We start from the raw sequence: 17551 nt of genomic DNA, 5'->3' as shown, positions 1-17551 counted from the left end.
ACGTGCCCGCTATTTTGCGCGTCTATCAAGCACGTCTATAGTTGCTTTGTCTTGTTGTGGAAGATGTCATTTTTGCTAATGAGTAACACCAAGTTCTCTTCCATATGTGAAGATTATGATCCAAAAGCCAAAACAAATTGATGCAAAAGACATGTTTGATGTTCAATAAAGTTCTATAAATTTGCTCAATTAACATGACATAACGTTGTCTTAATTAAAAAGTTTAAACCTATAAGACTTGTATATTTTGTAATTGCTCATTTATCTATTAAATTTTCTCATGTATTTATTAAAGCATTTGGGTCTAACATCCGCTTTCTTAGATTAACATTTTTTCGAATATCACATTGGACATACCATAATATAACAAATGCCTCCACAAGCACACTAAGCTAGTATTGCTCAAGATTAAGCTAATGTGCAATGAAAGTCTCATATTAATATTTCTTCCATTTCAAAGCATGCAAGTAGCATAAAACAAATTCTTATTAAGAGTCATATTTAATGGAGCATAACAAATTGCATGATGTTTAGGCACCCATAGTTTTAAGAGAGAGAGAGAGAGAGAGAGAGGCTCCATATGCATCAAACTAGACATAAGAGTTGTAACCCAATGAAAACCACACTTGAATATCATGTGAAATATCCTACATAATTTGAAATGTGAAGCTTCAATATTTCAAAATTTTGAAAGGGAATTATTAACTCTCTATGGCATGTGTTAACAGCAACTACGTAGGTATTTCTACTTGTCACCTCCAAATTCAAAGGGTGAGACCTTTTTGCGCTCTGTATAAGGAGACAAGATCAGGAGAAGGAATACCATTGGGGTCAATGTAGCCTTGTACACCGAGATTGGGCTTGACGATCGCGGTAACGTTGCATCCAATCGCCCAGTTTGCAGCTCCTGGGGGATTCACCACCGTGATCGTTTTGCTGGTACAATGCCAGGCAACTGCGTATCCAGCTGCATACCCGTGATCTAGCCAGCCCGCGATCTGATTTCTGTTAAAGATATCTATGGTTCCGGCTGTGAGGTTCACATTGTCGTAAAGCAGCCCTGTAGCCCATTGGCTATGCGGTTGCGCTTTGGCTGTGCCAATGCCGGTGCAGTTGTAGAAGACGTTGGGTCCATTGACCCCGTTCCTTGTCAGGAAGTTGAATTCGTGGTCTCCCACGCTGATGGTGTTGCTCACAAGGATCTGAGATCCTGTGTATTGAAGAGCGATATCTGCAGGTTTGGGTCCGTGGCGTGGGGCAGGTATCGTTCTTATCAGCTGCAAGTCTTGGACGGTGATGCGTTTTCCAGCTATGGTCATGGTGTCTCCTCCGAAATCACGAATAACAACGTTGCTCATCCATGAATCCTCCACGGCGAAAAAGTCGATGAAGGTGCCGTTGCCGTACGGCAGGACTGCCTGTTGCTCGGCCAGGAAATTTGCCAGACCCACCTCTCGTATTCTGCCTTCATAGGAGAACTTGGTGATGTAAGCTACGTTTACTCCTCCTAGGTATTGTGTATCGATTCGAAACGGGAGGGGGATGTCGAGCGTGAATTTCATGCTGGCTCTATCGATTGCAGCAATCTTGCGCTCCACTTTGGTCACAAAGTTTTTGCGGTTTGCCCAGACTGTTGACATATTCATCATCTCTAACCACGCTTCGGTCTGTGGCCAGCCGACGAGCACCTCATCGCCAACAGAAAAGTCCTTTATTGCATCCACAAAGACTTCCTTAGTACCAGAAGGAGCAGTTCTAGTCACAATCGCCCGTGATCCTACTTCAACCCACTCCCCCTCTCCACTCACATTAAACAGCGGCACACGAACTTGCTGCTGCGCATGGAGAACGGTTCCCGTATTGTTATCGGTGCCGTTTCCAAGTATGACAATGCCGCTGGCATTTATCCGGAAAGAAGAATTACGAACGTCGAAATGCCCGCTCGTAAGTTGAATAGCACCGCGCAAGCCGGTAGAGTTGTCGAGTGGAAGAGAAGATACATAGTCGATAGCGCGTTGGATTTGGGGAGCATCAGGGCCTCCGGAGGGGCGCAATGCGATTTTTACCGGGGGCGAGGGGAAGGGTTGGTTCCCTTCTTTGTAGCCCACCGAAGAGAAGTCCATGATCCGGTCTTCATTGGGAGTAGGCTGATAGAATAAGCCCTGGGAGCCATTGTAAACCCAGAAAGCAAAGCAAGAGCGAGGTGAAGCTGCGACAAAGAGCAGCAGGAGCAAAGGACGTAACATGGCAAGATATTGGAAACAACAGAAGCGTAGAGGTATGATAATCAGAGATGGATGTATATCAAAGCTGTGGGTATACGAGGCATAATATGTAGCTGCATCGTTTGGGGTGGCGGATCTTACAAAGTGTGCTGCAGGTATATTACAAGGCATAAAAAAGGTTGGAGGTGAGCTGGTGCCGGATCTTACCAAGTGTGCCGGTTCTTTAGAAAGTGTATCATGAAGGTTGTGGAACTTTCTGTCCTCTTAGGTATTTGCGGCTTGTCAATAACAATGACAAAAGTTCTCATCCTCAACTTCCTCTAGCCAGCGCACACTTAATTGCAAAGTCATCATAATTACAACTTTTTCCATTTCCACTGTGAAATGCTGCAAGAGTTAACTTCTGCAAACGCCTCCCCTTCTCTTGGCTCGACCAGCTCTTTTATATTTAACTCCACCTATCAGTTAGGAAGTTACAACTAGTTACATGTAGTTACATGCGCCACGCATTAGACATGCACGTGTGGACTTGGCCACGTGCCATTGGCATACCACACCTCCCTCCCTAAGAGGAAACCCTAGACGCTGGAGCTTGTATGTGTATGTTCGCATCTTGTTGATTACTTAACCATTCTGGACCTTGTATGTGTATTGTTCGCATCTTGTCGATTACTTTATATGGGCCGATCCAGTTGTGCATGAAGCTCTTGGAAAGATCTTTCCTTCAGACTGGGAAATAGACAGAGACCAGATCTCCATTGTTGTAGTGGATGTCGACTTTGCCATCATCATATTGTCTCTTTTGTCACTGTTGTGCTATCTGAAGGTTGTGCAACAAGGAAGATTGGAGTAGAGGTTGAACCTGCTGAAGGTAAAGGTATCATTCTGCAGCATCTTTGAATCGTGTTGGGACTATGATGTTTGGGAGCTAAGGAGGGAACGGCGGGTCTCTATCATAAAGAGCTCAGAACGGACTGATTCATGTTGATGCCTATACCGTTGTTCGATGTGCATGAAGCACATATGGTAATATCTGGTCCCAATTGTCATGAGCTGGGCTGATGTAGACTTGTCTGAATGTCTTGTTGAGGTGTTCGGTGACTCCCACGATTTGGTGATGGTGCGTGCTGGCAAATGAAAGAGTGATTCCAAGGCATTGTGCAAGAACTGCCATCACCTGAGACTTAAAGTTTGTGCCTTGATAAGAAAGGACCGTCTTTGGACATGCATGTCATGAAATCACATTGTCGATTAGGAATTTTGTGACTGTACTAGCAGAAATCTCCTTGACTACTGCAGCTTCACACCAACGCGTTAAATACTCGATAAGCACAATTATATACTTATTTCTTGTAATTGATTCTAGGAAAGGACCAATTATATCCCAAGAGACTAGTTCGAAAGGTTTTGAAACTTGAATGTTTTGTAGAAATCCTGGTGGTTTATTGTGGGAGGGCTTAGTGGCTTGGCAAATTAGATAGGCGCTTAGATGGTCGGTGATGAAAGTTCTCATTTTCAGACAATAATATTGATTGCGGATTATTTGGAGGATACGGTAGACACCTAAATGACCAAAAAGGGGGTGTGAGTGGAAATAGTCTATGAAATGATAATGAAGTGATCGAGGGACAAAAAGTCGTGGATCGTGACTTCTAGAAACTAGAAATAAAAGGATGTTGCTCCCACAAAGCCGTATGAATCAAGATGTCATCAAGCCTTAGATGATGAGGACTTTCTTAGTGGTGAGATCATGAAAAATGATGTTCACTAATCGCTGAAAAGTACTCGGAGCATCAGAAAGCCCAAATGGCATGACTTCAAATTGGTAAAGAACTATTGGAGTTTTGAATGCAGTCTTTTCTGCATCTCCAAGGTCGATCGGGATCTACCACCAGTAACCTGCAGCTAGATCCAGTGAGGTAAAATAGGCTGAAGATCCTAATTGATCCAATAAGTTGGTCAAATGAGGCAATGGATAGACATCGTGTACTATGACTTCATCCAGTGATCTATAATCAATACAGAATCTGGGGTCCCCATTTGCTTTCTTAGTCAGCAGCCCATGGGCTTGATGATGGATGAATTACCTTTTTTTGTGGCATCTCTTGAATTGCTTGATTTATGCATTGTATTTGTTTGGGCAAATGTCTTTGAATTGCCATCTTTATGGGGTGTGTTGATTGCAAATGTTGTGAAAAACAGTGTTGTTGTTCGAGTTGGACGCTGAGGATGATAAATGATGGACTTAAACTTGTTGAGCAATGTGCATACCCCTTAAACTCGCTTGGAAATTGGAACTATAGTGGTTGACTATGAACAAGAAATGCTTGAATACGAACCCCAATGTATCCAAGGTATCGATATGCCTCATAACACTATTAGAGTATGTCGATGAAAATCTAGCAATGCTTTATTTTGAGATAACCAATCACAATCTAAGGTAAGTAGAAATAATTGTTTAGGGAGCAGATACACTAAATGAGAGAAGGATTGATGTTGCATTGAGAACGTAGCATCCACCAAAGTATTGGATTGATACAAGGTTTGGTGATCCCAAAAAGGACCTACACCTGTGGACCATTGAAAGAATGGAAAGTTAGCTGTTGTTGAAGTTTGGGACTAATTAAAGAGATGGAACTATTGGTGTTGATTAACACATTAAAACAAAACTCCTTGTGAATAGTTGTAACAATGCAGACTTGGTGACTATGTGCAGTAGAGGCTTGCAAGTGCGGTTGGCTGGCCTCACATAGCCAACCGCTCAGTGGAGACCTGCAATATTTAGCCACATGCTCGTATCGGTTACAATTGAAACATCTCGGGTGTCCTTTTTCATCTCACTCAGGTAATCATTTCTTGAATGAATTCCGATTAGTACTCTGTGAGTTTTGCACATCAATGCCCATAGGAACAACTGTGTCTATTAGAACTCTGTGCTTCTCTAAGGACAGGATGAATGCATGCTTTGCTTATGTTCCCTCGAAATGCACAACTAAATTCTTTGAGCTATTTGGACAGCGTCATAAAATGTTTTAGGACCCTGATCTCTTGTGCAATGAGAAATGTCGTCTTGGCCAGAGAAAGAATAGCTTCATGTCCTTTGACATGGAAGAATCCGCCCCCATAAGAAGTTGATTCAATTTTACCACAAATTGTGCCACAGGTTCAGGTTCATTTTGAAACAGATCTTGCAGTTGCTAAAGTGTAGTTTGCATCACATTTGCATGTGCGAAGTTTTGTAAAAATTGATGTCGTAAACTAGGCCAATGATGCTTGATGGAATCGTGCTGTTGTATGAGCTAGGTTGCTGCAATGCCCTCCAAAACTATGCGGAGCTCTAGTGCCTTTCGTTCCTCTGACCAAGAATGGTAGCCGGTGATGTTTTCGAAATGGTCGATCCATACCATGACATCTTCTATGGGAAGACTGCGAAAAGACTTCGACCGAGAACCTTGTTGTCCTTCGATGGTGTGGATGAATTTGATGCATGATGAGAGGCCAGCAATGACATTAACTCCTAGTTCATCTGCGAAAGCTGGGACATGAGAGTAAAGATTAGGTCCTGAGGGTGAGGGTCAGTGGCGTGAGCCTCTTCCATGTGCTGTTCCTCCATTTGGCGTCTCCACCAATATGTGAAATGCTACAACAATTAACTTCTGCAAACGTGTCCCCTTCTCTTGGCTTGAGGAGCTTGAGAACAGCTCTTTTATTAACTCCTCCTATCAGTTAGGAAGTTACAACTTGTTACATGTAGTTACATGCACCACATGTTAGATATGCATGTGTGGACTTGGCCACGTGCCATTGGCATACCACACTACTCTTAGCTTGTTAAAAAATGATAATGGAAAAGCCCCCCTCTTGTGTAAGCTACAATTGAATTTTCTTTCCCTTTTGAACTTGTTCAATTAGCCTTGTAAATCCTCCACCTTGGAAGATCTTTAGTCATACATATAAAACTTTAGTAAATCCACACCATCCACTCCATACGTGCTCATAGTCTTTAGCACTTGTTCGAATATGTACTCCTCGTCTTGGATGTCTAGCCTCCTTAATGTTTTGAAGTCCTTTATCATTGGTGTCATCCACCCTTTCGAACCCTTGGCACACACTGCATCCACTATTATCACTAGACTCATTTGACTCCCTTGTCAGTTAATGGTCTCCTCCTCTTCACTTTCACCAGTGTCATCTCTCTCCTTAGTCTCACGGGGGTCATCTACATATTCATTATCAATATCAATGTCATCTACCTCTTCAGTCACATCTTAATCATTTTGCTTAGTGTTGTCATTCACATCATGTGCTTCCTCTATCATAAGGTGTCATCTCGCATGCTATTAGGGGGGAATTGGGGTCTCAAAAGGGCCTCATAAGGAATGGGTTAAGAAATGGATTAGGCCTAATGCAAGTCCTCTTGTGGGGTCAAAGGGAGTCCTAACCCCCCTACCTAGGTGGGTTAAGCCCAGTTGATCCCACCTCTTACACCTAGGAGGGGGCCACCTCTTACACCTCTTACTCCAAGGAGGGGGCACTTTTCCCAAAGTCAAAATTTTGAATTTTGAATTCGGATTCCCTTTCTCTCCCTCCTTCCCCCATTCTCCAAAGTCAAACTTTTTAATTTTGAATTCTGAATTTGAATTCCCTCCTCCCCCCATCCTCCTCCTTGTCTCCCTCCTCCTTCCTCCTCTTCCACATGTCCCATTCCTCCTCCTCCTCCTCCTCCTCCTCCTCCCTCCCACTGCCTCCCTCCTCCCTCCCCCCCTCCTCCTCCCTTTGTCCACACGCCGCCTTCTCCCTCCTCCCATATGCATCCTCCTCCTTCTCCTGCTGCTTTTTCCTCCTCCTCGCTCCTCCCAAATGCGTCCTCCTCTCCCCTCCCTATTGCTTTTTCTTGCTCATCCATTCTCATCTTCCCTCATGCTCATCCATTCTCATCTTCCCTCATGCTCATGCCTACTCCTCCTTCCTCCTACTCATGTAAGCTTCTCTTGCCATGCCCACGCCTGCTCGTGGGACTTCTACTCCTCCTACTCATGCATATTCGTTTGCCTTCATTCTCACACCTAGTCCTCCGCTTACTTCTCCTCCCTCGTAATCATTCATGGTCCTTCTCATCCGTCCTCAAACATCACCTACCTTCTTATTAGATATTAATGCTCCACTCATGTAACTACGTGGGAACCAGCTAACTCTACTTGTAAGACCCCCATATGAGGAGAAGGCATTTGAGTAGCTCAATTATCTGGTAGGTCCTTGTTTGGACACCAGATGGGAGCCATGTGTGGCCTGATGGCTGAACGGCTTCAGATAGAGTTGGCACACTGCTAACTAGGCTACATGCAAGTGTGGGAAGGCATCCCATGACTGACCACACTAAGGGTAGATGGAGCATTTTCTGAGGGAGCCCACTCTTGGGTTGCGGGGCCCATTTGGAGCCCTAGATGATCCCGGATGGCTCTGGGCAAAACGGTGACCATAGGTTAGTTGCTCTATTCTATGCCACGGTTCTAACGTGTGGTCGGTGGCCTATTTTGGGACCGACCTCCAGTCAGCTATTTTGGGTGGACTGGGTCAGTCTCCCAATTGGGTCTAACCGACTACAACTGGTGGCTATATAAGAGCAAGCCCGTGAAGCCCATATTCATCATTGGCTACAACAACCATGATTCCTTAGCATCCAGCCTCCGTCCTCTACTATTCTCCTACTATTTCCAGCATGCCATCGAAGCTTCTCACACAAGAGCACACGGTTGGGAGGCAGCACCATCTATTGTATCAGTTTTACAGTAATCAAATTTTTGATTCTCCATACTATCAACTTTTCTCTCTTGCGTACGAGATCTTGTTATCTATTGAGCACAGACGTATTATTTTCTTACACTTCTATCATGGCCTATCATAGTCTCTATAAACTCTGTGACTATTGATGGCACCATTTGTGGAGATCTCCCATGTTACCATGTGATCGTACAGACGTTGCAGGATCAATATGTGATCCATGATTGTCTTTTTCAAGAAAAGAAGCATCTTGAACCTCAGTAGGTGCTCTAAAGAGGAGAATATGAGATAAAATGTTAATTTCATAGTGTTTCAATGTAATTTCTTACTTTGGATTATCCACAGTGGTGCATTGATTTAGGAAAATATTATGAATATTCTAAGTCAAAATAATACTCTCTACCAAGTTTGGTAATTTTGGTGACCATTTTTGGCAAATGTAGGAGAATTTGACCACGGCGCAGAAGGCAAAGTTGGTTAGGACATCATGGGGTGTCCAAAAATACACTAACCCACCACGGCGTGAATTTGGTGCTCCAGATGGCCAAATTCGTGCCGTGGAGATGGCCAAATTCGCGCTGTGGCAGGTTTGTGCATTTTTGGAAAGTTGGTCAGGATATCATGGGGTGTCCAAAAATGCACAAACCCGCCACGGCATGAATTTACCCATCTGGAACACCACATCATGGGGTGTCAAAAAATGCACAAACCTGCCACGGCACGAATTTGGCCATCTGGAGACCCCTCTAGATGGCCAAATTCGCACCGTGGTAGGTTTGTCCATTTTTGGACACCCCATGATGTCCTAACCAACTTTGCCTTCTGCACCGTGCTCAAATTCGTCCTACATTTGCCAAAAATGGACCTTTACAAGGTGATATAGTAGCAAGCTTAAAAATTAAAATAAAAGATACATGGACATAGCCAACCCCCACGACTAAGAAAACATAGAAAATGAAAATTTTAGATTCCTCTTCAAAATATATATTTTCTCATGTAATGCATCAAATTATTTCAAGGCGATTTAGTGATATGAAATCAAATATTTCATTGACAACCAACCTAAAAGGTTGCTTCGAAGGCAAGATAAACAAAGAAAATGATAATTTACAAGGTGATGTAGTGGAAGATCAAATTCTTTTGGATTAAATTAAAAATTACATTGACATAGTCAACCTACAAGGTTCCTCCAAAGCGCAAGAAATTATATAGAGAATATATTGCCTAAGGGTCTTATGAGAGCTGTGCTACAAGGCACATAAGTTGTCATATTGACCAACCGTCATTTGCTAAGTTACTTTGTAAATATTTTCTTTTCCATGTTTATCTATGTTGAAGTTGATGCATCTATAAAGACACATGGATTTCAATTAGGTAGATGAAGGAATTTGACCATTTGGGCCATTCCAATGTCCATTTTTGGAAAATGTTGAAGAAATTCGACCACGGCACTAAAGACAAATTGGTCGAGATGTCATGGGCTGTTAAAAAAAGCCAAAACCCACCACAGCGCGAATTTGGCCATTTGGAGGGTGTCCAAATGGCCAAATTCGCGCCATGGTGGGTTTTGGCATTTTTGGACACCCCATGATGTCTCGACCAGCTTTGCCTTCTCCATCGCCATCAAATTCCTCCTACATTTGCAAAAATTGACATTGAAATGGCCAAAGTTGTCAAATTTCTTCATCTACCCCTTCAAAATCTATATTTCTTCGTAGAAAATCATGAAATGCATTAATCGTTTACAAGGTGATGTAGGAAAATCTCAAATTTTTGTTTTTAAACACTCCATCTTATCAATGTGGTGCCATGGTCAAATCCCTTCTACATAGGTATTGGAATGGCCAAACTTGGCAAACAACATTTTATTGACTTGTAGGTTACATCAAAATGTGATATAACTTTTGTGTGCAAGCTGATATAAAAAAAGATGCAATATTAAAAACAACAAATAATTAAAATAGACATAACAAAAGATTCACCATTTGGCCATAGATACATGAAATTTTTTTGCTCAAGATAGAAGAATATTAATAGAAATAGGTGTTTGTATTTGAAATTGTATTACAAAGAGGCTTCATAGCCTATTTCTCTTCTTCTTCAACTCTAATACACCAATAATGGGGTCTTTGAATCCTCAACTAAGTCTTAGAAAGATCGCTATGCTGTTTGAAATCTCACATTCAACTCGTAAGTTCTTATAATCTCATGTACAACACATTGGAATAGATCACGTAGGTTGCCTTGGGTCAATACTGTGAATTCTCCATGCCTTCTTATTCCAAATGAATGGATTCTCGATTCCTGCACATGAAGAAACATTACTTTAGAAATTTAAATTTAAATAGATGTAATGCATCATGTGAATTCTTCTTCTTCAATAAACTTTTGAGCTTCAAGACTTACATCAGTAGCATCACAAGCTCCAGGCATCTCATTTGCATCACCATTCCCCTCAAGTCCTGCATCACCTCCAAAACAACTTGCTCATGCATGACTTTGTGTCTTTTGATATGAAGAGTCCATATCTCATCCATGCCCACCATTCTCATATCATCCTTCATGAAGGTCCTGAAAGAACAACTAAGGGAACCTTAGTAGGCAAATTTTTTTAGTTCAAAATCGAGAGCATGAGTAGCTCTATGATATTTGACTGGAAAAATAGGGTCTCCCCGAATGTTCAAATTCAATGTAGAAGACCTTCAAAAATTAGTCACAAGTTGAGGGGGTCATAAATTTGTAATTACTTTGGATACAAATGAAGGAAAAGGAACAAGTTTGCATCTAAAAGGTTCACCTCTCTACACAACAAACTTGGAGGTGGTGTATTTAATACTCTACAATTCAAAGCAACATTACCTCACAACAAGACAAAGCACCCATAGACATGCACACAGACGCGTTTTTTGAACTAAATAAAAAACTTACGGGCGCGTCTATTTTTGTGTCTAGAGACCCGCGTCTATCAGCACATCTATATATTAGACACACGCACGTATAGACGCGCACTTAGATACTTAAATAGATGCGCTTGTAAATGCATTTATAGATGCAAATATAAATGCTTGTTGAACAGACAGACGCGTAAATAGATGCGTTTATAAACGCACTGATAGACGCACTTTTTTTTTAAAAAAAAATTTGCAGAATGCTGTGTATGTTGTGTATGCTATATAGTTACAAGAATCCCATATCCACATTGTGTAATTGAATTCTTACAGCCAACCGCATTTTAATTACAATTCCAAATAAAACATTACAACTCCAAAACGCAATAAAATTAAAAGCTCAAAAAGTGCTTATATATACATATAGCACGAAGCTAAGCCACATCATGTGGCTTCAAGTACAAAAAATAAGGAATCTAAGCCACGTCATGTGGCTTCAAGTACAGAAAATAAGAGGAGTGTATATACAAGAGGCATGAAGCCAAGCCAGTGGCTTTAAGTACAAAAAAGAGTAGCTAGCACTACTTCTACAACTAATCTATGTTCTCCATGTCCTCGCTCCCTTCCACACTCCCTTCTGCGCTCCCTTCTGTGCCTCCTTCCTCGTCTTCCTCATCGTCTTGTGCACGGGGCTGTAAACAAGGGACAACATATATCAATGTATGAACAATCAAATCTTTACTTATAAATTTGGCATTATTTAATTACTTTCAAATACCTGGGGGGCCGCTCCAGTAGCCTGGGTATACTGCTCCTCAGTAATCAACCCGTCATCATAGAAGTGCCTCCATGTATCTCCTCTGCGATGGTGGCGGTGGTAGGTTGTCTCCACAGGAGTAGGGTATCTGCCCACGATCTCAAGCTGCATGACGACACACTTTGCGAAGGGATTAGTACAAAGAAACAACCTTCTAATAAACTACATAAGCAATATAATTTGAGATCGATACTTACAAATTGGGCCTCCCATGATTCAACACCCTCTGCTCCAAAATGCACGCTTTTATATGCCTCCATCTGAATCCTTCGTGCCTCCACGTGCTGCAGATTGGGGTCCTCCCTCGCTGACTTCATTGCCTTCTTCCACTCACGCTTGTTAGCAGTTTGGGGCGGGCCCCTTGGTGGTTGACCTACCTCAAGCCTGGCAAGCTCTGCTAGTGCCTGCCTCTTAAGCGAAGATCTTTTATTGCCAAGTATCGTAACAATCTTTGACTTGGCCCATTTATCTGTGAACTGGCGATTGGGGGGGTTAGGATACCTAGAGCGAACAGCAGCGAGGGTCTCATCAGCCAACCTCTTTGGGTGGTCTTTGTAGTGGATAAAGCAATCTATGTAATTGTTAGCAATTACAGAGTGCATGAAGGCCATGATGTCCTTCCCCCACGCATCCATCAAGATGCCTCCTATGTGAGTGATGTCATAATAAATCGTACCATCACCTGGAGGCACATCTAAATCATCTGAATCATCATCGTCCCCACTGCCACCCCTCCCAAAGCACTGTGCCATGTATCCCCCACCGCTCTCCCTGCTACTACGCCTGCTACCGTGTCGTGTTGAGCTTGTACCCTAGCCACTCATAGCTGGAGACTGCACGGGACTACGTTGACCACTCGTAGCTGGAGAACCGAGTCTCGATGGCACATGAGTACATCGACGGCTCTATGAGACAAAAGGACCTCCTGACGGCATGGGGGAAGGGGCACAAGATGGGATGGCAGAAGGGACATAAGACGGCATGGGGGAAGGGGCATAAGACGGTATGGGGGAAGGGGCATAAGAAGGGGCATAAGACGGATATGCTAACTCCGCTGGGGTGATCTCAAGTGGTGTGGGGTGGTTTGGAGTCTATAGTGCCGACTCCTGGGGAGTGTTTGGAGTACCCATCATATACTCGTATAACTCCGTAAGAGTAGGAGGGTACCCTAAAAGGTTATATAAGTCCTTCCAAATAGATTCTCGGGGATCAGGTGAGCTGGAAGCGCTTCCTGGCCACATGTTGAACTGGAAAAAAGGAAAAAAATCTATTACTGATGAGCTGAGAAGAAAGGGGAACGGAAGAGAGGCTTACTGTCAGATCGCATCTATAGACGTGTCTGACTAACGCGTCTATAGACACGTCTAATAGAGCGTCTAACAGAGCATCTAACAGAGCGTCTAATAGAGTGTCTAACAGAGCATCTAATAGTGTCTGCAAATAGGCTAGATGCACGTTTAGACGCGCCTGTAGACGTGCTTTTAAACGTGCTCTGAGATGCACCTATACACGTGCTCCGACAGATGAGATTTCTAAAAAGTAGAAAAGGACATTGCGCCCGACACAGAAACGTGACACTGATACCCAGATCATGTGCTTCTTGGATACGAGAAAGTACAAATCTAAAGAGAGCAAACTTCCAAACAAGATCAACTGCAAAAGGACTTACTTGGATAGAGGTATGGAAGGTTCTTCTTCTTTTTCAAAGTTGCTTCTTCTCCTTGTTCTTCCTCCTCTCCTTTAAGCTTAGAAGTAAGTGTGGGTGCCCTCCTCTTAAGTGTAAGCTTGGAAGTAAGTATGGGACCCTTCCTCTTAAGCATCGAAACTATGGATCTGCTAATGAGGAAGGAAGCGAGCCATGTGAAGTATAAGTAATGTGAAGAAAAGCAAAGCGAGCGTGCTAAAAGCAGGTTTAAAATTCGCGTCTATAATCGCGTCTAATAGCACGTCTATAGCCACGTCTAAATACACAGAGTAGACGCACCTTTAGATGCCTTTTGACTTTTAAGATTAAGTTTTTGAATTTAGGATGGATGGAGACTCTGTTGTAGCTCATGTCAATGCTATGAGGAGTCTTATGATCCCACAATCGGCCTCAGTCAATTCTTTAGTTACTGAAGATGATGCAATGGCTGTGCTCTTGAAGAGCATGCCTCAGGATTTTGACTATGTTGTGACTACTTTAAAGAATCTTCCTCAACCAACAGTAAAGAGCATCATCAGTGCTTTACAAGAAGCAGAGAGAAAGAAGAATTCAAGGACGATAGAAGATCAAACTCAAGCACTTATAGTGAAGTTCTCATCAAAGGGCAAGTACAAAGCATGCAAGCATTGTGGAAAGATCAATTATATGCAAAAAGATTGCTATAGGATCAATCCATGCAGTTATTATGGCTGGATCAATCCTGTTGGAACACTGAAAGGAAAGAGTAGAGTTGACACAAATTCAGAATACTTGCTTATAGAATGAAGAAGAAAGAGGTCCTTAAGTAGGCACCTCATACATGGTCACTGACATCACTGATGACCTCAAAGCTCCACAATCATCTCCTCAATCTGCTCCTAGATTCACTCAATCATCCTATGTGGCTTTTCCACCACCTAACTGTGCTTGTGGGCACCTAACTGTGCCTCTAGCACTCACACATAGAAACATAAGGTGTGCCTGAGGCATACACCTTGAGATATCCCAACAAGCCCCCCCTCAAGGAGATGCCTCAGGCTATGTCAAGGATACATCTAGTCTCATAGTTTCTCATGCCATCTCATGGTGGTCAAGGATAAATCTATGGCTAGGTTCTCATGCTAGCAAGGGTTCCCTTGGGTGTAAGGTAAACAGAAAGGGATACAAACAGACCTTCCAATGGTTATCTCTCCTACATGTACATGCACACAATGTCTGTAGGAGGTACCATGGAACAAACATACACATGGCCTACATCATAAGGTGACCAGAGGTGTTTACAAAACACACAACACACAATAATTTATTTTCATTCATTTTGGAGGACTATCCAGGCTGAGTACCTTGACATAAAAAGAGTGATCTGGAGCATACATAGAGATGATTTAAAATGCATAATCTTCATGGGATGCCTCATCTTGTGGAGGCAAATTCACTGTAAGTAGATTTGCATTTTCTGTCTTTGCTTTATCTCTGCAGAACTTCTCACTATGGTTGTTTTCGCCACAGTGCTTACATGGATTAACTTTGAAGCAGTCCTTTGAAAGGTGATTTGTCTTTCCACAGTGATTGCAAGGAGAGTACTTGCCCTTCTGGAATTTCATAACATAAGCAGTGTCATTGCCTTTCCTTAACTCCATGTGTCTTTCTTCTTCTTGGAGAGCTGAGATAATGCCTTCAAGGTTTGGATTTGGAAGATTCTTCAAAGTGCTTACAATGTGATCAAAGCTTTCAGGCATACTCTTAAGTAGTACTGCCATAGCATCATCAGGGGTGATAGGAGAGTTGATAGAAGCTAACTGAGTCATAAGACTCCGTATATAGTTGACATGGGCAGCTAAAGTAGTATCACTTGCCATCTTTAATTCAAAGAAAGAGATTTTAAGTGATAGTTTAGAAATATGAGAGCTTGCACCAAAAATCAAATCTAGCTTCTGCCATGCTTCCGATGGAGACTCCAAGTCAGATATATGATGTATGTAATCATCACCCAAAGCTAAAGCAATTATACCATATGCTTTTTCTTCTCTTGCTGGATCCCTTGCCAGTCGTGTCGGAGCTGAAGATTCCCCAGCATTTGAGGCCGTAGAAGAAGCGGTAGGAGAAGGTTTGACAAGTCCCCATAAGTTCTCCCGCATTAATGCAAATTTTACCTTCATTTGCCATGTATGGAACCCCTTTCCATTGAACTTCTCAAGATTATATAAAGTAGCCATGAGAGGGTCTAACCCAGATATTGGGCAGTGTCTATCTCTCTTACAAGGCAAAAAGAACTGCAATACTTCCAAAGTATAGCCACTTGTTGTAGCAAATAGTAGTGACTAGTTTTCAAACAATGATGCTACTTTTTATATGCTTCATAGAAGTGGATGAAATAACCACTTTCCAATCACAACCAGGTCTAGCAAGTCAAAACAAAACTGAAGCAACACTTGTAGTGAAGTTATTAAAAACTTCAAAAGACCAGAAATGCTAGAGTAGCATTTTATGTAGCATCTTTTCAAAAGCATGTAAAAACTGTCAAAACTAGAGAGCTGAACTTGGAGGGCTCATAGCACACTCTTCAAAGCAAAAGAAAGGGGGCTTTCTGAGGCAAAAGAAAGCTGATATACCACAGTAGATCCTCTGGGAAGAAGAGGCGAAAAAACGCGTCAGGTCGCCTTCACCTTTTTGAACAAAGTCGACTGGTTTTTCTCTGTTTTCTCCTTCAATATGCAGCCATTGCTGCTCAGATTTCAGCACAAGGTAGCTCTAGGTATGTAGAAGCTTGCCCTGGAAGGAATTAAGAAAAGACAGAGCAGGTGCAGAGAAAACGCAGAAGAGAAAATCGATGACTTTTCTGCAATGGCGACCAGCAGCGCGGGTTTTTCTCCAATTGCTTACAGCCCGAAGTTCGCCCTAACAAGAGGGATCTACAGCAGAAAGGGTGTGGGAAATGGTTGAGAATTGAAGGAGAACAAGCTCAAGCAAAATTTTTTGGAGAAGAGGGAGAGATGGTGAAGAAGAAGAAGAAGAGGAAGATGATGATGTGGCAAAAATGGGCTCAAGGGGGATGAAATGGCTCTGATACCATGTTGGAACACTAAAAGGAAAGAGTAGAGTTGACACAAATTCAGAATACTTGCTTATAGAATGAAGAAGAAAGAGGTCCTTAAGTAGGCACCTCATACATGGTCACTGACATCACTGATGACCTCAAAGCTCCACAATCATCTCCTCAATCTGCTCCTAGATTCACTCAATCATCCTATGTGGCTTTTCCACCACCTAACTGTGCTTGTGGGCACCTAACTGTGCCTCTAGCACTCACACATAGAAACATAAGGTGTGCCTGAGGCATACACCTTGAGATATCCCAACAAATCCATGCACTTATTGTGGCCAAAACAATCACTCTGAAAGACTAGTTTTTGTTTTTGTAGTCTGTGCTACCTTCGGATCATCATCCTAGGTAATTTCATTTTCTTATTCAATCTCATCACCTTTCAGATCGGAGTCTGCATAGTCCACCAGTTTGAAAGCTGGTGTCATTGGACCTATGTCACTAGGATGCCTGTCATCCATGTAGTCGGGTTATCATTTGTAAGAAATGAAATTTTTTGAATTAAGATGTCAAGGGCGTTATCCACTCCTGTGAGTGTTGGGGTAAAGGGCAGTGTGCCCACCCACTTGTACAATGCCCATGTATACTCATATATATATATATATGATAGAGGAATAAGCTGGAGTAGCTTTTGCTCCACCACTTTTGGTGTCTCCTTATCCCGTTGTGTGTGCTCTCCTCTCCCACAACTGGTATCAGAGCCCATGGCGTTCGATCTACGAGGAGCTCGGTGAGAGGAGAACGGGAACTGCTTCGAGAGATCTACCGGGAGCTTGGAGATGGGTGTGGCATTGTATGCGTTGCTTGTTGCATGAAGATGGAGGTAGCTCGACTTGGTGCTTAATCAGCTGGCACCTGGGATATGCAATTGCGTTGGGCATTGTGGAGAGGACAACTGCAAATGCGCATTGCTTTGGTGGGCTAGAAGTTCAAGGCTGTTCGAATATTGTTTGCTAGTTGCTGGCTAACCAATGGTGGCTTTGGATGCATCGTGCATTGAGGTCATTCCAGCCGTGAAGATGTCAATTGAAGGTGCAAATCATGAAGGCCTCT

General features: G+C 42.7%; 1 protein-coding gene across 1 annotated transcript; it reads right to left on the bottom strand.

Annotated features, from left to right (window-relative positions):
- Positions 1-764: 764 nt before the first annotated feature.
- LOC147905647 (uncharacterized) lies at positions 765-2123 on the bottom strand. The gene has a single exon (XM_087372772.1). It carries the CDS (start codon positions 2121-2123, stop codon positions 765-767), a length of 1359 nt encoding a protein of 452 aa, XP_087228898.1.
- Between the last annotated feature and the right edge of the window lie 15428 nt (positions 2124-17551).

Source organism: Dipteris shenzhenensis, chromosome 1 (genome assembly GCF_047967505.1).
Source record: "Dipteris shenzhenensis isolate YYH24624 ecotype China chromosome 1, Dip_SZ_1.0, whole genome shotgun sequence".
Taxonomy (NCBI): Eukaryota; Viridiplantae; Streptophyta; class Polypodiopsida; order Gleicheniales; family Dipteridaceae; genus Dipteris; species Dipteris shenzhenensis.
This window is presented reverse-complemented; position numbering and strand designations above follow the sequence as displayed.